Below are 26,101 nucleotides of genomic sequence, written 5' to 3' on the forward strand. Positions count from 1 at the left end.
TTGGCAAAAACCTTATAGTCCAAATTCAGCAATGAAATTGGGCTATAAGAGTCACATTGTGTTGCAGGTTTCAAGGGTGTAAGAATAAGAACCACCGTGGCCTTATTACAGGAGAGTGGAATTTCGCCTCCGTCTTCAAAAATAGATCTAAAAAGCATCTGAAGAAATGGGGAGATAACTGGAGCTAGTACTTTATACAATTCGGCCGGTAGCCCATCCGGACCGGGGGCCTTACTCCTTTTTGCCGAATCTATTGCATCCACCACTTCTTCTAAACTAATACCTCTATTTAGATTATTAGATGCCTCATCGTCAATTTGGCATAGAGCATATTTTTCCAGCCATGATTGAATTAAACTATCCTGCGGAGCTAAGTCTTTCCTATATACCAGATCAAAGTGATCAAAAAAGGCTTTCTCTATGTCTGAGATCTTTTCTGAAATCACCCCCGTATTACCCAATTGAACTCCTTTGATAGTGTTCCTACATTGATCTTTCTTAGTTTTCCAAGCTAAAAGCTTTCCACTAGCTTCCCCATATTCAAAATGAGCGAGGGAGCTAGCCTGCCATTGCTTCCTAACTCTTGAATCAAGAATATCTTCTATTGTAATTTGCATGTTGAGAGTTCTTTCCGCATATTATCTTCTGCTTTCAAGATTGGGTCTAAGAGATCACACTCTAATTTAGTAATTTTGATCTCGATCTCGGATACCATTGCCCTAAACTTCTTATGCCTAGCGGACTGAATGGATAAAATTATACCTCTCAAAAATGCTTTATATGAGTCCCATACAATTGGAAGTGCGGCCGTCCGTAAATTTAGCTCAAAAAACCTTTCCAACTCATCCGTCAGTTTCTCTACTACCTCTTCTTCTAACAATATACTTCTATCCATAGTCCATCTTTTAATACTCTGCGCTGCAGAGAGTTTCAAGACTAGAGAAACTACAGAATGATCTGAAATATGTGCTCCCACATGATTAACTTCGTGATCAGCAGGACATAGCTGATCTGAAATTAAGAAAAAGTCTAATCTAGACTCATGTCCCAATTTTTTATTATTGAAAGTGAACTTCTTTTTTAACCCCCTTTTTTTCCTCCAAATATCTTTCCAACCTAGCTGGTGCATTGCATTAATTAATAGAGATCTGTTTTTAAGATTATGAATTAACTTGAGTTTATATGTTTTATCCATTTGGGGATCCAGAATTAAATTAAAGTCTCCTGCTAAAATTAAGGGATCATCAAAGTCTAAGAGTTCACCCAACAATTCTCTGAGCGGAAGAGGATCGTCTAAATTCGGGCCATAGTATCCTGCTAATGTAAATTTATAAGAATTATATTTTATTCGTACTATGACCCAACGCCCTCTTTTATCTACTCTTGACTCTTCCACTGTGATAACTGGATTTGCTTTCATCAAAATTGCGACCCCTTTTATAGTAACCTGTTGAGATGTACATATGACGTGCTGAATCCACTTTTTGCTGCTACATATCTCTCTTAACTCTTGTTCCGTGCAATGTGTCTCTTGCAAAATAAAAATATATTCGGGTGCATCTTTCAAGTATTGAAATATCCTCTCTCTTCTATGTTTTACCTTTAAGCCATTAAAATTCCATGTTAAAACCCTCATATATACCTGCAGGGCTAATTTAGCCTGCAACATATTTTTCTAGATAAGCGTAGACTATTAAGTGACCCAATTTGGCGATTTGGACATTTTTTTTCCCACATGCTTCCCACCCAGTGCCCTTCTCCCACCCTCCTTTGCCCCTCCCTATCCTCAGCCACCCCCCAGTGCACCCCTGGAGAACCCCCCTTCTTCTTCTTGACCCTTCTCAAGGCCTTGAGGCTCCCTCCTCAGATATCTGGATGAACTATTTACATCTATTATAGTAGTAACCAATGTAGCGAGAAAGTACAGCTTTTAACGGAACATGAACAGAAAAATCAATATTTTATCAAGGGGAAAGAAGAGAGAGAAGAAAAGAGAAAAAGATTTAAATTCTTTAACCTCTCTCCACCGGGTCCCCTCTCCTATCCTCTGTTACTAATTGGAGATAAGCTTCAGCCTCCTCCACCCTTTCAAAAGTACTAATTTTATTCTTATACATTACTTTAGGGATGCATGAAATTTCAATTGGGCTGTGACACCCATTTGCCTAAAAGGATCTAGTAGTTTGCCGAGCTCCCACTGTCTAGATGCTGTGATAGATGACACATCCGACCTAATCTGAAACGTGATCCTTCAGCTGACAGGGAACTAGTTTTTAGAGCTTTATTCAGGATTTCATCTTTTAACGTGTAAGTCAGAAATGGACTAAAATCTCCCTGGATCTTACTTTATTCGGATTTAACCGAAACGGATCCCTATGAACCCTTTGAATGTCTCTAATCAGATCTTGCTCTGAGACTTCCACTGCAGTAGCCTCCTTAATGAGTTTCACAACAAGCTCCTTAATATTAGTTCCTTCTGCCCCTTCGGGACTTTCTGAAGGCGCAAGTTGTTTCTCCTTTGTGCATTTTCTAAGAATTCCATTTTCTCCTGATATCCTTGTTCACGTTGCCTTAGGTCATCTATCTTCTTCATATGTTGAAGGGCCAGCATTTTTAGATCAGTAACAGTAGATTCCAATGCGGAGGTTCTAACCGCTAAAGAATCAAACTTTTCCTTTATTTCTTGCTGATTCTTCAGTGAAAGTGCAAACCCATTTTTCATCTCACGGCTTAAAGACTGAAGGATAAGCAATACAGATTGATCGCTAGACATTAAATCGAAATCCTTATCTTCACCCTCGAAAGACATAGTGCTCCTTGAAGATGTAGCCCCTGGAATTTTGGCCGCATCTATAGTGACTGAAATATCCTCTACAGAGTTAAAGTTGGCTGTGGCATTGATTAATAAATCATCACTCTCAGATATTGCTGTCTCAGCGATATATACTTTTTCATCCATTCCTGGGCTCTGCCTTATTTGAATATCTGCTTGATCTAAGTATTGATCTTGATCTTGCTCTAATTGCTTCAATATATGATATCTATTAGGACTGAGGAGGCCCTCTGTAAAATCAGGAGTTATAGAGTCTCTTGATATGGCAGCAATCGTAGGTTTTAACTCCAGAACGGAGGGGATTGCTTTGAAATAGGTTTTTAATGATGGTGGGGGTTTAGCTGTCCTGTTTTTGTCTCCCTTGCTGATTCTGACCTACTTCAGTGAGTGCCTTGACGCATAAGAGCCAGCTGCCTGCAGAGCCCGGCCTAAGGGAACCCACTGATCCCTCATGCTTCTAGGACCCTCACGACTCGAGTCCCACTTCGTGAGCTCTCTTTGCGGCCTATTTACAGGTGCCCCCCCCTTCCTTTCTACCTCGTAGCGTGCAAGGCTACCAACCCTTCAAGCACCTCTGTACCCAGACTCACCAAAGCAAATATGACTCATCTGCTGGTGGAACTTTGATCCTTGTCCTCCTACCACCTCATGACTGAATGGGGTCCCACGGAAATGCATTGCAAGTATATTCATGCATTGAATGTTCTTTCACCCAGAGGAATGCAATACACGTAAAAACGCAGTTAGTTAACATTGCTACAATTGTTAAAAGTCTATTCTGAAAAAGTACTTACCTGTTTGCAAAGTTTTTGGGTTCAAAATATATATAAAGATACCTTTTATTTTTCTAAATTGGTGTGGATTTCCTTTTTGAGTGTGTGCATCATTTATTGACTCTTTGTGTGCAACAAATGTCTAGCACTCCTCTCTGATAAACCCAAGACTGCTCAACCACACCACCCTAGATAGAGCACCTTGGGATTGCTAGATTAAGCCTATGTCCACTTATAAGGGATACCTGGTCTCTTTACACAGCATACCTCTTTTTGGTATACCATATAAAGAGCCAGCTTCCTACAGTTGTGTCATGTGAATGGCGTTTTAGGTGGAGGCAAATCGAGTGGAGTAGAAAACAATTAACGATAAAACAAGCTTACCTGGCTGAGGAAAGATGATTTTGGTTTGGGTGGTATAAATGAATCCAGCTTTTGTCTGCACATAGTTTAAATATCTTTCTGTTTGACTAGGTAGGTTGAGGAGGCTTATTCTGGTTAGGATGACAAAGTGTGCCCGGATTTTCTGTCTTTACTGGCATTTTTAGGTCTGGCTTGATAGTGCACCTGTCGCCATAGCTTATGTGATCAACTTAAGAAAGAGCTTTCAGCAGCACTACTGAGAAAGCCTTTGTTTCCAACCACATGTTGGTGGACAGGCGTACTTGATTTGACTGAGCAGAAGTTATGTTTATCGTCAAAGAGCTGTAATCATTTTTTTTATCAAGTTGTATGAGCCAGAGCTCTTCATCAAGTCAAGCTATTGTGTTATAACAGAGCTTAACCTTCAGGCAAAACACATGCCACTGCAATGCCATATGTCCCCTTGATCAGCAATTCTTAACCTTTTCACTTCTGTGGAACACCACAGAATAATTAATGGAATCTGCGGACCCCCACTCACTCATTATTGGAAGCCATGGACACCAGGTCTAGGCACTTTCTATGATATAAACTTCAAAACAATACCCAAACAAACAAATATTAAGTACACATCAAAGAAATGTTCAAACTTTTAAATATTTTGTGTGACTCACAATCAAATATAGAAAGGTTTACAATTTTCAATTATTTTTCATTATTTATATATACGTTATTAATTATAATATTATTTAATTTTGAAAAAGTGTTGTGGATCCCCTGAGTAGGCCTTGTGATCCCCTAGGGGTCCCCAGACCACAGGTTAAGAACCACTGCCATAGATCATTAGATAATTATGTTGTTTCTTCTTCTCTGCCATCAGCTAAGACTGGATGAGAAATGGATACAGCCACCTCCCACTTTCTCTTCCTATCCTCAATTTCAGATATACCTTGACATGGCACTACCTGAGTGAATGGTGTTTTTTTTTGTTTCTAATTTCACACTTCAATATTTATAGGCTGAAGAGACTTCCTTAAGCTCCTTTCCTCGCAAAAGTTAATTTAATTATCAATTGTAATTTATTTTTAATTTAAAAAAATACATTGCTAGTATATTTAATTAACTTCAAATGTAATATTTTTATAAATTAAATTAATTTACTTCTTCAATACACAGTAATTTTCAATTACCTTTCCCTGAGTCCTGAAAGTCATGTAACCCTACCCTTCCCTCACCCGTACAAACTCCTTGCTATGCCTTGTGTGGAGATTGTTGAAATAACCTATTTACTTCTCTCTGTTAATATGCCCATCTCCAGCCTTCTGTACTACCTGTCCTTTCATGAACATTAGCTGTTTTAACCTTTACTCCTCTAATCTTTGATCCGGTTCTCTGCCTTCAAAAAGTGTAGGTTCCTACTGTGCTGCCCTTACTATAATCACTCTTGATACCAGATGACAAGTATAGTCCTGCTACATCTACACTGATCAATCAAATGTCCCTGATTAGTTTGCCAGCCAGGGTTCTCCCTGTCTCAGGTGGGCAGCCTACTCCAGCCCTTACCTTTTGGCCCACCCAGACTTCTACTTCTAATCTCTCAAGCCACACACTTATCTATCTATAAAACTCAAATCTTAAACGAGAAACCAATTTAACACTGTTGTAAAAAAAAACATTTTTCAGATTTTACAAAATGTCATAATGAAATCTGAATTTTATTGAGCCTCTTTTTCCTTGATCTGTGCTGGAAGTTGTTTTATAGCATTTTTTACATTAGTAGTGGTTTTCCATTCAAGACGGTCATGTGTTTTGAATCTAATCCTTCTGGTCCAATTTTATGTATGTCTCATTGCATCTATTACTCTGCTGGTTTAATTCCCTATTCCCTTGTGGAACAGCTGTAGCACCGGTGGGATGCCTAAGGTGGCGGACACACTTATCTATAGAAACATTATTATCTGAGAAAATCCACAAGATTTCTGTAATGGTTTGGACACAATTATGGTGAAAATGTTTTTTATAAAAGAATTCTTGTCTGATAAGTTTATCTAGGAGATTAAAAGTACCGAGACCATGCTAACCTTAGGCGTTACTCGAAACGTGCACTGTTCCTTAATTTTTCAAACTTGCACTGTTTTTAATCATAAAATAGGAGGTCTATTTATTTATTTTTTATTGTGTGTTTTAACATTTGAAATTAAATCTGTGACAATTGAATTTGAAGAAGTTACAGAAAAATATTGATTGTGGCAATTGAATTGAAATAGGGAGTGGGAAATACAGTAGGTCTCTTACCTCTTTTCCTTCCTTTCCCTGGGCTGGTTTACCGGAACCACTTGACGGCTGCAAATTTGGCACAGCTGAGGTGAGCGGTCTAGCTGTTCCATGTTGGGAACAGGAAAGGGTATTTAGGACGCAAGCTGGAGCGACCGCGCAGTGTTTATCCAAAAGTAGAAAAGAGAATAGAGGAATAGAGGGGAGCCTTAAATTTGATCTGATCACTGCAGGTTTGCTAGTAAAGCACACGCAAGAGATCAACCTGCTGCAAGACCCATCGGAGTGGGACATACTTTTAACAACAGATACCTGGATTCCCAACAGTGCAGAGATAGACTTGGGTCTACCTGCCCGCCAGTATACAAAGCAATAAATCGGCCTAAAACTCACAAAAGAGGAGGGGGAATAGCAATAATTTTCAAACAGAAATGGGAACCTGGAAATACTCCCAGTTGAGGACATTAAGGGAATAGACATTTTGGGTTTTTCCCTAAAAGGACAACAGGAGACTCTACTAACAGGGGTTCTTTGTTATAGAACCCCAGGTAATCCCATAAATGACCTGCAAAACCTATTAAACCTAATTTCCAGTTTAACCCTAACTCACTCAAAACTATTAGTACTCAGAGACATCAACATCTGGGCAGAAAATAGTACTAAAACCCAAACACTAGGACTAGAGCAATTGGTTAAAAGCCCTACACACCATGGAGGACACACCTTTGACCTGATATTGGTGCCTCACAACTTGATGGTTATAGAGGATGTGGCCCCTGTCAGCTGGGCAGATCAATTTTTGATCAAATTCAAATTAATGGAACTTAACCAAAAACAATACTTCAAATCTGCTATAAAAAAGATACAGGGAAGAGCCTAGGCAAGACAAAGGAACCTAGACGGAGGGAATATCTTAAACACTACACACTGCTTCCAGGGAGAAGAGTTAGTAGAATCAAAATATTATTTCTTGCAGAGTTAAACTATTACCTCACTAAATGAACGTATCCCAATAAAACTGATGACACTTAAAGATAAACCCTCAGCCCCGTGGTATACGGAAGCCCTGAAGGAAACAAAATTGTAAGTTGGAAAACAAAAAAAAATGACAAAGATCATACTCCGAGGTAGGCAAGTTGCGATTGAACGAAGGGCTAAAATGCCATAAAACTAAAATCAGGATAGCGAAGGAAATCTATTATACCAGCACCACCACCTATGAAGGTAAGAAAACAAAAAAGATCAAGATTGTTTAGGAACTCACACACTAACACTGCATTAAACAAATAGTAGAACCAATACAAGAATTATGTAATATACTATGAGACTTATTCCATAACAAAGTAGACCAAATCGTAAAAGACATTAACAAAGAGAACCCAACAAAACAGGGGGGCAATCCTAAAACTAAAACTACAGAGCTACCCAAGATAACCTTACAGCAGACAGAGCCTGGCACGAAGCTGGCTGAAATAGATCTGTTAAATGAGGAAGATGTCATGGCACTAGCGCTGTCAATCTCTTCTGGCTCTATTTCAGACCCCTTACCAAACAAAATTTGGAAAGAGAGGGGGTCCTAACTATATCCCTCAACAACATTTTGTACAACTTGTGTCTCCTTAATCATAGGTTTTTTTCATTTAATCAGCACTCATCCATACTATCAACCATGCTAGGAGACCTGTTTCTTGTAAATATATCTGCTCTTTTATTAAAAATCCTCTTGTTCATCAATAACATCTCATAAACAATCCTTACAATACATAAATTATTATCCCGCAAGATTCACAATATAATTAAATCAACATTGCATAATAAAAAATTATATTTCTATTCTTGCTATATTTCTTCAATAATTTCCTCTACTAGTGTTTAATATCCTATGAATAAGGACCCATATCTGGCATTGTTATTTTCATATATGTGATCAGGGAAATCATAAAGAAATACATACTCCACAGATAAATCTCTGAGAGATTTTTCTTAGAAAAGAAGCACAATTTCAATTTATCAACGTTATCATGAAAACAAATCAACAGAAAAACAAGTTGTCACCCTGAACTATATCTGACTTTATGGAAAATCTGCAAACAAAAACTTAGGACAGGATCAGTTCCAGCAGCATGGAAGAAAGCACTAATCACCACCTTATTAAAGAAACCACAAGCGGGTATACAAGATCTAGCAACTTCGGACAAATCTCACAACTCCCCTATCCGACTAAGATTGTAGAAAAGCACACCAGTAAAATATTGAAAATTTCTATAATCTAATCAGTTACTCAAACCTGAACAGATGGGCTTTAGACCAGCCCACGATACGGAGTCAGCCCTAATAATGGCATTCGACAAACTGAGGAGACGAGTCGATGAGGGACAGTCAGCAGTCCTGATTTTATTAGATCTGTCAGCAGCACTTGACACAGCCAACCTCTGAATCTTACTTAAAGGATTAAAAGAGATCGGGTGGACAGCACCTTCCTAAAAATGGTTGAATCCTATCTTTATGAGTGATGGCAAGCCATCTCTCTCCCTCCTGTCAGATAAGAATTCAAAAAGCTATTGCACTGGCTGCCAGTGAAAGGGAGAGGCATCTTTAAAGCAATGCACATAGTTCATAAGGCCTTGAATGGAGGTGGACCTAGACACCTACAAGATAAATTCACTTTCTATAAACCAGCAAGAAGGCTGAGATCATCCTCAGCTAACCTAGTGCATATTCCCAGGTTTAGGAAAACCAGTGTAGGAGGTGGAGCTTTTCAGGTCAAGGCAGCACAAACCTGGCATAAGCTGCCCCTCTCTCTTAGAAGAAACAGACGGCTACTCAGTTTCAGAAAGGACCTAAAAACTTCGGTAACTCTTACTTCAATTCTGGATCCTGGATAAACTCTGATGGTGCCAAAATGCCTGCCAGGTGAACGTCACCCTTAACAAATGAACAATAATAAATGATTATTCATGTTCCCATCTGTTCTGAATAATCTGATACCTTCCTTGTGCTCTTCAAGATGTAATGTAGTACTTTTCTTAAAGTTGTCTGTTTTTGGGATCTGGAGTGTTCTACCTGCATTAATTCTTAAAATGCTGTAATGTGGATAGTGATACCTGAAATTATGACCTCTCCAGAAATGTGCTTATAAGTTGTGATATATGAGTATGTGTATTGTTTATATTTAAACTTAATGCATTATCCACTATATCTTCAGCCGTATCACTGATTTAATAAATCCATACTGATCTCCACCTTGTGTACCATGGTGTGCTGTATACAGCATTTCTTGCAGAATGAATAGAATATTTATTTTACGTAACTGCGTTATAAAGTCACTTATGTTAATTCTTCTGCCCTAACAATGTTCTCAGTAATTTCACTGCTTTTACAGTTAATTGTGGCTATGCTTACATATTGCAGAGAAATAGGAGAATAGGTCACTTACTCATAAGTAGAAATTGTCTAACATTATATAGTGTACTAGCTGCCAGTCTGTCCATGCATGATGTAATGGTAGATTTGGTTTCCTACAGTCTAAAGGTGTTTATGAGCTGAGTATGGCAATGTAAGATATGGTATGGATTAAGTGAGATACTTGGTGCTTAATTTGTACTGGTGGTTGCAGGTGGCAGGCACCAGCTCTTATATTTGTCATTCAGCACTTGTTTTTCATCCCAAGATGTTACCTCCCTGGGAGAGAAAAAATCATGAATAGTGAAAAAGAATGGGAAGAGAAAGATAAAAAAACAGTGATATTGAGAGAAAGAGGCATTGAAATGGTTCCAAAATTAACTAGTCTTGCTTTACAGCCGTCCCTTTGGTGGGGGGGGGGAAATGTCACAAGCATGGTATGGAGACGTGTTCACCTGCCTTAAGTGGAAGACTGTGTGCATCAATTATTTAAGATTTTTGGACCTGATGTCATGCTAATTGAACATTTGCACAGAGGCCTAGGCTTGTCCCTGACATGAGTAGGTCACAAAATTGTATTTGACCTAGCGTGCCCTCATTTGGTGAGAATGGATTACTGTATTCTCATGGGTTTAGTACATAGAGTAGTATTGGCAGCATACAGTGTTTTAAGAAACGATAACATCGCCATAGCTTTTTAGCTGAGTTATTAGAGTGAAGGCTTTCTGGCCTACTCGTGTAAAGTCCAATTCTATGCAATTAGCCAGTCCTTTGCACTAACATCCAAAGTGCATGTTAAGTGTTCTTATGTGGGTAGCCTGCATTATACATGAATGGCGTGTGAGTCAGCCAGAGAAATTGAAGCCAGTTTGGTCCATTTTGGATACCCCTGACCTGTCCTTGTATAAGATGGAGGTGAGGACTGTGCTCCCAGACATTGGTACTATACTTCTCACATTCCTGTAGTTGCAAGGAGGATACCTAGACCCTGACACTTGCCGAGAGGGCACACATCTCCTTTTAGATATTCACTGTGGCCTTTTGATAGCAAGGAGCTGCTAGTCAGTGTTCAAGAACATTGATATTTGTTGATTGTGGGGGGGGGGGGAGAGTGCAACTGCAGACTCTTGTGAGGTCTGTCCTTTTCTCTTTCCCTGATTATTCTTTTAGTTCGGTTGATTACAGCTAGGTGCAGAAATGTGACACCTCTTTGTGCCTCTGTTGTTGGTGCTCCAGGATAAAGATGACCCTGCTCTGTGGGGCATCATTCTATACAAAGGCTATGTCTGGAGCCCAGCCTGGAAAAAAACACTGAAAATGAGAACTGTCCTAAACTGATTTTACAGTCTCAGACAGTGGATCCATATTTCCGGCCTGCCAGGTGTGTATAAAAAGAAACCACTCTTGTGACACCCTTATCCTAGGGACACAGCCAGGTAGCTCTCCGAGGTAAGAAGAAGAGGAGCATCTAATGCACCCTCTTTAGAGAAAACTGGCAGGTGTGTCTCACTGCTCTATACAACACATTATGCTTGTCATATAAGGAGCGTTAGGAATCTGACAACCCTCTCAGAGTAACTCTTATCTGCAGGGGAGTATTGTATATAGATATGGATACATACCATGGCCCCTAGAAATGTTAGACAAACAGTTGTTGGTAACTTACAGCATGCTGTTATTTATTGGGCCATAAATCTTGTGCATTGGTATGATGGTAATTATCATGGTGATCTCAGCAGTCATGATTTTAATTTAAATAAACATTAGGAAAACCTCAAGCATATTTCATCGCACACTATACATTCCATGTTCAACTAGTCTAGCCTCTACCTGCTCTCTACATATGTATTCACAACCGGGGGCTTTTTATATTGATTGAACAATTTATTAGGACTCCCTAATTGGTTTGTGTTAAGTCATGTAAGTATCATCCCTGCATACCTTATAAAGCCATTGCATCTGCAGTCGGTATTGACACTGAGGCATTTCCCTTCCGTAATCAGTACATGTGTCCTCATCCACACCCTTCTTCAGAGGGACAATGGAGTTCTGCCACCTCATTCAATCTCTCCACCGGGTGTGTTAATTATTGAAAGCCAAACAAAAGCGTTTACATGGGGATAAATGAAGGAGGTGCCATTACAAAGGTCTGCTCACAAAACTCCTTGCTTTATTGGGATTATCAGGTTGTTGGTCTCTTGTAGACGGGACCCCTACTAAGATGTTCATTTGAGATATGCAACCAGACTGCTAACTCCTACCTTGACGTGATCAGTCTGAAATCTCGTAACACACTACCAAAGCTGCAATCTTCTTTTTGTTGTATATTACAAAATGAATAACTTAAAATAGGGCTAGTTCATCTAAATCAAATTTTTCTATGGCTGAAATTAACAGTTGTGTGTGTTTCTCATTTTTATTTCAGAACTGGAAGAGTCCCAGAAAAAGTGCCCTCCCTTCTGGTATAAGTTTGCAAATACGTACTTGATTTGGGAGTGCTGCCCCATGTGGATACGGTTTAAGGGCTATGTGAACATGTTTGTCATGGACCCATTTGTGGATCTCGCCATCACCATCTGCATCGTTCTCAACACCTTGTTCATGGCAATGGAACACTACCCTATGACAGAACATTTTGAGGGAGTGTTATCTGTAGGAAATCTGGTAAGATGTTTGTAAAACAATGCCTGTAGAAGTTGATTCAATTATCCTTTAGGAAGACCATTTCTTTCATGTTACTTCTCAAGTCTTCATTATTAGTATGTTGTGCCTACATACCTAAGCAAAGTATACATAATAATGGGATGTGAATTGATACTGATTCAAATCAGTAAAGTAGAGTTGTTATTGAGGATTCCAAAATGTGTCCATCTTGAGTTATCACATTTGAGATTCATTAGAAAGGAGAAGGGGAATAATTCAGGAATTTCAAATTCTGTTAGAGCTGTAGTTTTTTTTTGCCAACTGACCAAAAGAGAGCTCTTGGTCTTCAAACGTTGAAAACAATTGCTCCTTACTTGAGATGTTGGACTGGTATAAGACCTAGAGTGTGTTTTTTTATTATTTGGTGCTACAGGAATGCGATATCTAATAGTTAAGTACACTGATTGTCATACATTAAGGGTCATGGGCATCTTGGATGTACCATATAGGTGGGATCTCCAATTGCAGGATGATGAGGAAGGAAATAATCAGAATGATGCTGTGGTTTCAATTGTCAGAAGTATTTTGAAGCCTATTGAGGTAGATGGCAGTCTGATAATAGTTATATGATCAATATACTGGCTAAATTTGAGATGAAGGGTGTACCATCATTCAATAATGTTGAAAAAGAAATATTGACCCCACCTCCCCAGTGCCCAGTATCATAAGCTTAACCTTAATCCCCTATATTGATTCCTGTTAGATTGTTTTCTAACAGCACACAGAACAGCAGTCCTTCTTCAGAGATGTCACAATATGTACATGCTAGCCTGATAGCAATGAGGCCCTTAAGTTCAGTGGTGCCTAGTATGTGTTGGTCGAAGATAGATATGCTTCGCAAACTCCTGCCATCTAGAGTTGGGCTTGGATATTTGGGAGTTGTTTTTCTTCTAAGAAGTCTTTCAAGTCACTAGTTAAAGTGAATCCCCCTATAATTTGTATTGAGCATGGTATTCAACTCCTTTGTTAGATTATTTTTCTCTGCCATTAGGTTCGGACTTCTATCTCAGAGCTCCGGGATCGAAGCTTTGACACATTCATCAGCGGCTTTTTCAGACACCGATTCATTACCCTTCAACGGAAATCAACAAATCACAGCCAACTACTGTTTTTTCAACGGTCTTCCTTCTACCAGCCTGGGCTCAGGCCCGGTTTGACTCCAGCTGCCACACTTTCACCTCCATTTTTTGGGACTCAACACAGGAGGAGTGATGTAAAAGATTCCCTTCAGTTTCATCCCTAAGTGCCACGCTGAATATTCCAGGCAGGATCACCATCCGGCCTGCAACCTCTGCCTGTCTCCAGAACACAACAAAACATTGTGTGAAGCGTGCATGGACTTCCGTTCCAAGAAAAAACTTCAACAACAAAGAAGGCAGAATTGGGCCCATAGCACAATGCAGTCACACCAAGCTGAAGATGTACCTATATCCAGCCAGAAGCATTCCATGCTGAGGACCACATTGAGGAAGAGGCAGAAGCACAAGGCATGCCAATGGTTGTTCCCATTCTTCTCGCCAGCAGTGGAGAAGTTTCTGAATCTCACTTCAACTCTGAAGCCTGGACAGGGCCCGTGAGTACTGTGACAAAAGCCTCCCAATCCAACACAAAGACACATACACAGGCTCCCGTAACCCCACTGCCCTTGTGCCATAGAGGTACCTGGCACAAGGCAAAGGAACAGACTATTATCCCTTTGCCAAAACACATAAGGGCATTGGCCATCACAAAGTCGAAGCCAGTTTCAGTGCTGGTGTTAAAAACAGAAATATCAACAGTGGAAAAGCCTTTGGAGCTGAAGCCTATCCCTCAAACATCCAAGGCGCTGAAAACACCCTTGGAGTCAAACAACTCCGGTGTCTACAGTTTCGGTACCTAAACTGAACTCTGTGCCGAAAACATCTTCAGCCTCCAAAGCCTCACCACCAAAAATACTCTCTGTGCTGAAAATAACGCCTACTGAACCAAAAGGTGAAACACACCCACCCCCAAAGTGAGGAATAGAAAAATTAGAAAAAGTATGCTGGCGTACTCAGTGAATTATTTGACTGCGAAACGGACACCCTTAAATTTATGAAATTAATCGGAATTTTCTGCTTCCGGGGTTTGTCCATGCTATTTATTGAATATTGAATCCAATATTCTTCTGTATAATCTGATTTGGAGGTTTGCCAATTTATGGCACTTCTGTATTTTGCCAGGTTGCATTTTGGAATATATTTGGTATAACAGCTGAAGAAATACTTCATGTTTTGAAAGACCGTCAAGAAAATCGATCAAGTGGTCGCTTTTGCTCCTGAAGTTAATTTGTCCTGATGATGACCCTGAAAGAAATCTTTGGTTGAAACGCCGTCGACGCTTTGTACATGGCTTAAATCAGGGATGATTCAGAAAAGGGGGTGGTGATGAACAAAGTGTCTGAATTAAGCAGACCACTCTTACCCAGTCCAAAGATCAGGGCTTGATCCATCACCGTTATTTAGCTCACTGCACCATCCCAGCTCAGAACCCGGCTATATGCAAATCAGTCTGTCCCTGGCCCAGTGCATCATGGGAACAGGGCAGACTAAACTACCAAGCCAATTCTTCACCAGAAAGGAGACAAGCTTCCGGGGACCGGTTTCTGGCATTTCAGCCATCGTCGGCCCGGCTTGCTTGAATCCTGATGGTGCAGTGAGCAAGGGACTCATGTCTGAGTATACCCTGCCACACCTATAGTGGCCAAAAACGATTCAGAAAAGGGGGTGGTGATGAACAGAGTGTCTGAATTAAGCAGACCACTCTTACCCAGTCCAAAGATCAGGGCTTGATCCATCACCGTTATTTAGCTCACTGCACCATCCCAGCTCAGAACCTGACTATATGCAAATCAGTCTGTCCCTGGCCCAGTGCATCATGGGAACAGGGCAGACTAAACTACCAAGCTAATTCTTCACCAGAAAGGAGACAAGCTTCCGGGGACCGGTTTCTGGCATTTCAGCCGTCGTCGGCCCGGCTTGCTTGAAAAAAAATGATTGTTCTGTTTAAATCAGAAACTCTGTCCATCACCACCCCCTTTTCTGAATCGTTAAATCAGAGATCACATTATATTTTTTCACTGTGTACTGTGTATATTGGGATTTGTTTATTAGTCTCTGCCACTGTTTTTTTTACTTTATATGTTTGTCTTTTTGTAGTTATTGTGAGTATAAATGTTTGAGCGCCCTTGTGTTTTCATTTAACTTCATTAAATGCATTTGAATGTTTATTTATATATTTACTTTTTGTGACATTGTGGTACTCATAGGCTTTTTCAAAGTTTTCTATTCCCCACTTTGGGGGTGGGTGTGTTTCCCCTTTTCTAGTTTAACATGATAATATTGCTCAAGAACCACTGTTTGGAGTATATTGTTTGTTGTCCCTGGTTCTTGTTCTAGGGTCGCCCTTGTGGCTAGCTACTTACTGAACCAAAAGAGCACCCAATTTAGCCAATCCTGACAAAATTACAGGAAAAGCTCGACGTCAAACAGAGATCTTGGTGATAAACCGAGACAGAGGAAGAGTGATAACCAAACCACCTCTCCAACCTACAAAGACATTACCAAGGAAAAAAAGACTTTTGAGGTCAGCCACAAAAGCCCCCTGTAAAAAGCATAAAGATAAGGGCACCATCCCCATTCAGTTTTCGACTCCACCACTACCTATACCATCTCCTCCACCACCTTCGCTGTCAGTACCAGCTGCACCCCTACCTTTTCCAGGTTCACCACAACCTTCTCCTCTTCTCACTGCCACCCACAAGTGTCACCTACTACATCTTCCATAGGGGACATGGTACAGGGGATCATTTGGCACCTAAGGCAGACCATATTTTCCTGACCCACAGGGCACTACCTCAATATAGATCAACCATAGGACGGCTATGATGTAGACCCACAAGGGGATCCTGATCTTTACCCTTCAAAACTGTCTGCACCAGACAGTACCACTGCTTACAATGAAGTACTGCACAGTATCATAAAGTCGACATGCCCACTCTAGAGGATTAAGACGAAACACTATCTAAAAATGAACGCACAGTCCAGTTTATACCAATGCTCAAAGGTATGCTAAAACTCATCACAGAGATTTTTAAACCGGCCATAAAATCAAATGTCCTAACATAACGGATCGATAAGAAATACAAACCACCACCACCAGACCCTGCTTACATCAAACTGCATGTTCCACCCGATTCTCTAGTGGTGCACATGGCCGAATAATGGGCTAACTCACAAGGCACTAGGGATGCTCCACCTACTGACAAGGAAATAAAAAAATATGATGTTAACGGTAAGCGTGCGTCAGCGCAGGCTGCAATCCACCTAAGGATGTAAATGTGTAAATGTAAATGTATTGGCATTTATATAGCGCACTACTTACCCGTAGGGTCCCAAGGCGCTTCGACCGCTGCGAAACCCTTCCTGGCTTCCCTGAGAGATGGTCCCTTAATGGGTATCTCCAGGGTGAGACCAGGCATCCCCGGCGGTCTGGTGGGGCCGTTAGTGAAGATGAGGCAAGCTAATGCCCAGAGTTGCCGAGTGTGATCGCTGATCAGAGTGGGCACCGAGGCGAGAGAATTATCGAGTCCGCTGACCCTGGTCCAGAAACCTGCCGCGCCGGGAATCGAACCCTGGTCCCGGGCCGTCCTCTGCTCTCGGGTCTGCCGCCTCTAACCAGTGAGCCACACTACTTCACTGGATCACCAATTCTGTAGGCCTCCTCTCCAGGTACAACAGAGCACAGTCGGTAGAGATGCAGAAATTGCTCCAAAACTACCTTGATCAGTACTTAGGGGTGGGCGTAGCTTGTGGAGTTGCACTACGCGGAATTCCGCAGAGTTGCATAAAAACTCCATGGAATGCCACAAAGTCCGCTCTTCCCTACTCTTCTGCATTATAGTAGTGTTTGTGCAAGTAGAAGATTTGAGGAGGCACATCACACCTCTACTGCACTTCAACGTGAGCACTACTGCTACCAAAGCGACACGGAAAGGGTTGTTTTAGAAATCAGAGACATACACTAAAATAAATAAGCAAGATGTATCTGCTGTGTTCAATATTTCAGCTACTGGGTTTAAGACCAAGATGTCATCAGTGGTCAGTAATTATCCCAACACAAGTACGATCATAGTAAAAATAAAATCTAAATGGTTTTGCATGTATATCGCAGCAGTACAGAAAAATGCTTCTTTTAAAAAAAAAAGTTGCAGTAAATTATAACACCAAATATTTTCCCCTAATAGGGTATTTGCATCTCATGTAGACTGTATTAGAACTATCAAAGCAGTTGTGAATAGTCCCAGATCACACAGGTTGCAGGGGCAGGTTGCAGAGTCTGGAGGAGGGGGGAGGAGAGAATGAAGAAAAAAACAAAATAAACACTTAACTGTCTGCAGCCGCTGCCACCTCCTCTCTATCCTTTTTGCCCACTCTAGGGCAGGAAGCAACCGGCACCCAGCCTCCCAATAGTCAATCACAATGCTGCAATGCAGCATTGTGATTGATCTGAGTGCCATGGTTCGGCGCTCAGCCAGCGAATGGGAGGCTGACCATGTTCTCCATGCAGGCTGTAATGGACCCTGCATGGAGAACATGCAAAGTTTCGCATGAGGTTTGACTGTCCTGAGACAGCTGGCAAAAGCGGCCTGCGCACTTGGAGTGGGCAAACCACTCCTCCCCTGCCCTTTGAGCATAGGAGCCGCGCCCCTACCCAGCTGAGCAAGAGGAAAAACAAAATGATAATAACAATGAGTTATTATCCTTTTATTTTTTCCTTTTTTGACCTGCCCAGTGGGGCGATCCTACTCCGCCTTAGCGAGAGAGCTGCCACTGACACTGACCCCGTCTGGTCTACTCCCTACTCTGTGTATTCCTCCAATCCAGAACAGAAAGTGCCAACAGATTAGGCTGGCGCGCCTGACCCGGCACAAGCAACCAATCGCCCCCTGCCTGTGAAAACTTCAAAATGAGAGACAACCACCAAATGCAACAGAAGAATGTCATGGACAAAGGCGCATGCCAACTCCACAGCCAATCAGTACTTCATAATTCTGTGGGATGGGATAGGATTGGTTGAGGTGTCCGAATACACCAATTCTAGGTAACTCTGTTCTAGTGGTGTCCCAGCGCCAGTAAACTCTGCCATGCGGCAGTGGGAGGTGGAATTTTTGATGAACTCCACTCTCTAAGCTGAGCATGGAGTGGTAAAGACTGAGCAAGCTCTGCTGGCGGAGCGAAGCTCACCTACCCCCCCCCCCCCCCCACCCCCCCATATCAGTATAAACAAAGAGGCTCAGAATTAGTAGAGGAAGGTAAGGTCTTAGCCAGTGCAACAATTCAATGTGCCTTGGATGCAGCAGACACCAGCGCAAGGGAAGGTAACACCAGCATTATCATTAGGCACCATGCTTGGCTAAGAGTATCAGGCTTTAACACTGATGTCCAGCAATACCTCCTTAACATACCATTTGATGGGGAACACCTATTTGGCCCATGAGAAGATTAAATGCTGGAAAAACTAGAAAAGGAAACTGACTCCATCAAAGCCATGGGTGTCCTTTAGACATATCCTCACAGGAGGTCCTTTCGAGAGGCCAATACAAAGAGGTGTCCAAAGATACTACCTTCAGGGGCACAGCACCACTCAAAAGCCCACACAGCTCCTACCAACCACAGTACCATCAGATTCTACAAAGAAAGGGCCCCAAATTCCTGCATTATTTTCTAACTCCTTACGTTCCAACCAGACTGTTAAGGTCTGGTCGGATTTGTAGGGTGTCTGTTCCCAGAATCAAGAGAGCCAGGGTGGGGGGGCGCTTGTTTTGCTATCTTGCTGCCCGGTTATGGAACATGCTCCCCCAGGCACTCCGGCTGGAATGATCTGAGTCGGTCTTCCGGAAAGGTCTGAAGACGCATCTATTTCCTGCTTTTTAAACTGTTTGCGGAGTGAGCTGTTGTTTTGTTATGTGACCGTAGCGTGGGGACAAACTGGCCTCAGTGTAACCAGGTGCTTTATAAAAGTAACTTATTATTAAGTACACTTGAGGAGCATACTACAAAACACAATACAGAGGTAACAGAGATCGATTGGATCCGCTGCCAAGGGGTCCACTTCCACTAAACAGTGACTCTGTTCACATCCCCCCCCTACTCAATACCAGTAGGGGGAGACTACAGGACTACCACGCAGATTGGGGACAAATGACATCAGACCAGTGGGTCGTTTCCTTAATAAAATTTGGGTATTGTCTAGAACTCACCTCTCTACCACCCAATATCCGACCACAAGCACAAACAATGTCAAGGGAATATCTCCTATTCCCACAAGAGGAAGTACAAGCTGTGCCGGTCTCAAAGCAACACCAGGGACATGTGGTATAATTGCTGTACTTGCTGTATTTCCTCATTTCAAAGAAAGATTGCACCTTAAGGCCTACACTAGACCTCAGGCCACTCAACAAGTACATCCTGTTAGATCACTTCCACATGGTAACGCTCCAAGAAGTCATACCACTGTTGCAGCAAGAAGACTTTATGACCACCATAAAACTCAGCCGCCTACTTTCACATACCAAAACACCCAGCCAATCAACGCTACTAACGCTTTCAAGTAAACAGTCAACATTATCAATTCAAAGTGTTGCCTTTTGGGTGACTACTGCACTTGGAGTATTTACAAAATGTCTCACAGTAGCAGGGGCTCCTCTCAGAAGGGGCGCACAGACACCTATTCCCATACTTAGACGATTGGCTGATCAAGAGTGCAAGCAAACAATATCTACAAGACACTCGGAAGGAAATCAGCCTTCTGCACCAGCTGGGTTTCACCCTCATTGCTACAAAATCCCACCTCGATCCTTTACAAGTGCAGCTATTTCTCAGTGAAACTCTAGACTGTCCCAGCAAAAGATTATCCCAGTCTTGCAAGAGTACAAGTGTTCCAACTTGCATTGCCTCTTTTCCAACCACGTAATCACTTCACTGGCAAAACAATAATGAGTCTTTTAGGTATGATGCCCTCATGTATCTCCATATTACCACACATGTGACTGTGTATGCGCCACATAAAATAATGCCTCAAATCACAATGGTCTCATGTGGAGGGGCAACTACAAGACCTAGTGATGGTAGGACCAGCGGCCCATCACTCTCTGCAGTGGTGGAACAGCAACAATTTGTTGCAAGGTTGACGCTTCATAACGCCTGTTCTGCAAGTAACCATTACTACAGATGCATCCTTACACGGTTGGGGGGGAACACTTGCTAGACCCTACAGTACGCGGACAGTGTTCTCCATTGCAGAACCAGAGGTGGAAAAGGACTTTGCATATATGCTCAGCAGAATGCAACAGCAGGTACATGAGTGAGAAATCGATACTACACTGCTCCACTCATACTTCGTGTGGGGAATCCAAGAGATAGACTCTTCGCCACATAGCAGAACACGAACTGCCAAAAATATATCTCCAGGTTTCCTCGATCACAATCTAAAGTCAATACCCTGTGGATCAACTGGTCAGGGATATTTGCTTAGGCTTTTCTTCCTCTCCCACTCATTCATTACGTTGTTCAGAATGTCACTCAGACATCCCTCACACACATCCCACACACTCAGTCTAATACCCACAACATGTGCTCCACAGGCATGGTTCACAAACCTACTTCAACTATCAGTTCTACCACATGAAAAGTTGCTCATTTGGCAATGTCTTTTTACTCAGGACCAGGGATGGGGCACACACCCTAACGCCAAACAACTAAATCTAGCGTTCTGGCTCGTGAGGTCTTCGAATTCGGTTACCTCAATCTTCTACATGAATGTTTAACCATTCTAAAACAAACTCGCAAACCTACCATAGGGGAATGCTACGCAGCTAAATGGAAAAGATTTGTGCATTATTGTTCAGCAAAACAAATCCAACCACTCTCCCCTGCAGTATAAGACCTTATTTGCTGCCTACTCCATTTACAACAAACAGTTCTTGCATACACCTTTATTAGGTTGCGCTTGGCAGCACTTGCTGCTTACATGCGAGACCCTTGCTCATTGCACCATCAGGATTCAAGCAAACCGGGCCGAAGACGGCTGTAATGCCAGAAACCGGTCCCCGGGAGCTTGTTTCCTTCCCAGTGTAAGAATTGGCTTTTGTAGTTTGGTTTGCCCTGTTCCCATCATGCACTGGGACAGGAACAGACTAATTTGCATACAGCCAGGTTCTGAAACTGGGATGGTGCAGTGAGCTAAAAAACGGTGTTGGATCTAGCCCTGATCTCTTGACTGGGTGAGAGCTTTCTGCTTAATTCAGAGACTCTGTCCCTCACCACCCCTTGTTGTAAATATTTTTGTCCACCCTAAGCGTGGAAGGGTATTCTCAGATGTGAGACCCTTGCTCATTGCACCATCAGGATTCAAGCTAACCGGGCCGAAGACGGCTGTAATGCCAGAAACCGGTCCCTGGGAGCTTGTTTCCTTCCCAGTGTAAGAATTGGCTTTTGTAGTTTGGTTTGCCCTGTTCCCATCATGCACTGGGACAGGAACAGACTAATTTGCATACAGCCAGGTTCTGAAACTGGGATGGTGCAGTGAGCTAAAAAACGGTGTTGGATCTAGCCCTGATCTCTTGACTGGGTGAGAGCTTTCTGCTTAATTCAGAGACTCTGTCCCTCACCACCCCTTGTTGTAAATATTTTTGTCCACCCTAAGCGTGGAAGGGTATTCTCAGATGTGAGACCCTTGCTCATTGCACCATCAGGATTCAAGCAAACCGGGCCGAAGACGGCTGTAATGCCAGAAACCGGTCCCCGGGAGCTTGTTTCCTTCCCAGTGTAAGAATTGGCTTTTGTAGTTTGGTTTGCCCTGTTCCCATCATGCACTGGGACAGGAACAGACTAATTTGCATACAGCCAGGTTCTGAAACTGGGATGGTGCAGTGAGCTAAAAAACGGTGTTGGATCTAGCCCTGATCTCTTGACTGGGTGAGAGCTTTCTGCTTAATTCAGAGACTCTGTCCCTCACCACCCCTTGTTGTAAATACATGCGAAACAAACAACACAACTTTGTTAAAAATTACAGTTATTAAAGCCTTTTTGGTGGGATTAAAGAGTCATTCCTCCTTCTATCCCACAAGCACCAGCCTGGAATCTTAATACAGTTCTCACCGGGCTTATGGATACATTGACAGAATGAAACCATTTTTTAAAACTCAACAACTTGACGTAGCTTTATCAAACGCTCACAAATGATCACCCATATTTAAAGCAGAGATTGCAAGGAAGATAGTAAAGTGCACTGAAACATGCTACCACAAAGCTAAGTGGTTGCTATCTACAGCTCCAAGAGCTCATTCCACACGTAAAAAAGGAGCCTCTACTGCTTTCCTAGGAAACATTCCAGTAATGGATATTTATAAAGCAGCTTCATTGAATAACCCACATATATTCACAAAACACTAATGTGTTAATATCTTAGCTAACCAAAAAGCTACAGTGGGTAAAGCTGTTTTGCGAATACTCTTTCAAACAACCTAGGTCAGCCACTCCCTAGCCACCGCATTAAGGGAGCACCACTTTACAACTGAAACATGTTACTTACTCTGTAAGCATCTATTCGTAGCGTGTAGTTCTGTAGATTCATATGCACCCACCCTCCTCCCTGGAAGCCATTGGCTGACATACAGACTATTTTACTGAAAGACTTCTACTGCTCCTATCCTAAGCTCACCCAATGAACCATAACAATCAAACAAGAGCCGATGTCCATTCACAATACAGACTATAAGCGGAGTAATTTTACCTCATGGCTTGAAAGACTTCCACGTCCAAGCCCAAAAGTAGATTGCAGGAGTATGCTAAGCATATGAATCTACAGTCTTACATGCTACGAATAGCTAAGCATTTGAAACTATGGCACTACACAGGGTAAGTAACATTTTCCTTACTATCTCCTCTTTATATGGAGCATAAACACCTTTGCTTGGATCAACTTCATCCATATGCTTCACCTCCAGATCAAGCAAGACAGGAGGCACAAATAGTGAAAATGCAATTTTGACAGAATTTCCTGCTGGTAGCATACCTCATTGAGCTGAATGCTCGGTGTCGGTAAGGGTAGTGACCTGAAGGGCATGAGTTCCAATCCCTGCATGGCACTCTCAGCCTTCCATCTTTCCAAGGAGGATGAATTGAGAACTGTACTGTACATTAGGTAATAGTTGTGTCTGTTATTCACTGTACTTAGAAACGGTAGAAGTGCACAATCACACTACATAGCTATTATTCTACAAGCTTTTATTGTTATTTAGCGGAGTGAGAGAAAGCCTTACCTTGCTTGATACAGAAAACGTGGTTATTGTATGGGTAATAAAGGCTTGTACCACTTCAATTATTTGAAAGGAATGGGTCAGGGAGGAGACTTTTCAAGATCAGTAGCATAGGCTTAGGTTCCAGGTAACTGCTATGAAACTAAGTAATGATGGGTGCAGATCTCACAGAGCTGATGTTGTACAAATTAGCTCCCCTGATATACTTTGATGAATATGTCTTGATCATTAAATTGACTTCAGTAGACGGGAAAGAACATCACTTCACAAAAATTGGATTCTGAATACAGTATTTGAAAAGAAACTGCAATATCTTTTGTTTGTAGTTTACAGGAGTGATCTCAATGAGATGTAAATGCCACCGTAAAGTTCTAATATTTAACCTAGCTTAGGGAGTTGCCTATATGCATCAGCACCACAGAATCACCACAATTATGTTCAAGAATGAAATGAAGAATGAAGCACTATTTCAGCGTGTAGAAACAGTAGGCTTAAAGAACTGCTCGCCTTAAGTAGAATCTCTGCCATGGGTGCGGCTTCTCCCAAACCATGGAAAGTACGAAGCTGTTTGAGCGTTTTAAAGAGTCTAGAGCATGTTGAGCTCATATTAGCAATTCATCAAGATAGAGTATTGTTGGACTCACCTGAACTGAAGTTGTGATTCCATAGAGCATAGTAGGGAATTCTGTCAGTCGATCATAACAAAAATGATTCTGTGTCTAGTGCATTATCCACATAAGGGACATTGGCTCCACTTAAGAACCTGCTGCATTGCAGGCATTGAAAATGCCATCAAATGTGAATTATATCTTTCACTGGTTTAGCACTCAAGACTATCAATTTCAAACCTCCTTGAAGAACTGAGTACATAGATTAAGACATTTCGAGTAGTGGCTGAGTGCTTTATGCCACAGCAATGCAAGCCCAAAATGTAGCCCCAATTTCAGCCCCTGAACAATTCAAGATTACTAATTTGAAGATGCAGTCAAGTTTGTATTTTTTATAGTTTCAATCTTTTTATTCATAATTTTGCAACAGCGCAATACAAAAATCATCCCACCTACATCCAGTGGCCGGTGGAGGGGTCCACAGAAGAGGAACACTTAAGGCAACGAGAGAGGCAGGAAGAGGACATTAAGAGAGAAAAGGGTGAGAGAAGGGATTGGGGTATGTCGACAACCCATAAAATATGGGTCACCACTCATAACCGAAAGAGAAGGGATGATGTAAGAGGAGCTGAGGGTATTGCATCAGAGACCCCTTCAAGCAGGTATGTAATCCGAGTGAGTTAAGTGGAGGACACGCTGGTATGTTTGGAAAATCAATTCTCTAAATTCATCAGAGAGGTATTGTATGCATGACCCCCTCACTTTATCAGACAGTGGTAATGTATGTGTGACAACCGCTGTCAGTTTCTCCATCCCTAGGAACCCCCATAGTATATGCAGCCAGTATAATCTCATCTAGACTGTATCTGAGCCCCAGCGAGAGAGTAAAAGCTGCTTGGCAGGAACCATTGGCACAGCCCCGCGCTGATTTCAAAGGAAATGTCAGGGGGTTTGGTAGTATGAGCAAGATGTAGCTGGGGAATCTGTGGAGTTTGGTGTAATACATTTTGTCTACAGCTGCCAATACCCCTGTCCAGAAGGAGTTGATTTTGGGTGCAGTGCCACAGAATGTGTTTGAGAGTGCCAGTTTGTTCTTGGTGTTGTCAACACTTGCTGTCTCCCACCACTTTCCATCGGCAACCCTTGGAGGTATATTACCAATAATGTGCGATTTATAGGAACATTTTTTCGCTGGAAGTGCTACGGGCAGAAGCCCGAGCTCGGTGTAAACTCACGCTATTCTTTAGTGGTGAATGTACGTTCGCATTTTTCCTGTCATCAACACTGTGGTGGTGATTTTGAAGACGTTAGTGGAGTGCTAAGAAATTTATAGCTATCACAGAGAAGGCGTCTGTCCGAGTATCATGTAATGAGCCATTTTTCGAAAGGTGTAAGGGGCCTACTGGCGTGAGAGGGAATTGCGGGTTGTGATACTCAGTGGCGGATAGGTGGGTGTTGTCAATGCAATGCAGCTGGGAGACCATAGGCAGACTGAATCTGTATAAAGTCCATAAGCCCAACAATATCATACGGTCGTCCACCCTCTTGAAGTTAGCGTCCTGCCACTGAGTGAACGCAGAACCATGAAGTACGGGGAGGTGGGGGGGTCAATCAGGCTTTCCTATAGTTGGCGTCTGGGTGAAATTCGAGTGGATCATTTCTGTGATACCTACACTCTATCCCAGACTTCCATCATAGCTCGGAGCAATGGGGAGACATGAACTCTGGTCAGTCGGTGCTGTTTCAGGAACCAGGGGATTTACCAAATATGAATATCTGCCACTTCTTGATCTATACAGCACCAGTG

General features: G+C 42.0%; 1 protein-coding gene across 2 annotated transcripts in view; it reads left to right on the forward strand.

Annotated features, from left to right (window-relative positions):
• Nucleotides 1-26,101, forward strand: part of SCN8A (sodium voltage-gated channel alpha subunit 8) — a 671,454-nt gene that overhangs the window by 380,158 nt on the left and 265,195 nt on the right. For both annotated transcript variants that reach the window (XM_086966390.1, XM_086966401.1), the window contains exon 14: nucleotides 12,071-12,309. In XM_086966390.1, coding sequence (XP_086822516.1) covers nucleotides 12,071-12,309 — 239 coding nt within the window. The remainder of the gene's footprint in view (nucleotides 1-12,070; nucleotides 12,310-26,101) is intronic.

This window comes from Lissotriton vulgaris, chromosome 1_1, assembly GCF_964263255.1.
Source record: "Lissotriton vulgaris chromosome 1_1, aLisVul1.2, whole genome shotgun sequence".
Classification (NCBI taxonomy): domain Eukaryota; kingdom Metazoa; phylum Chordata; class Amphibia; order Caudata; family Salamandridae; genus Lissotriton; species Lissotriton vulgaris.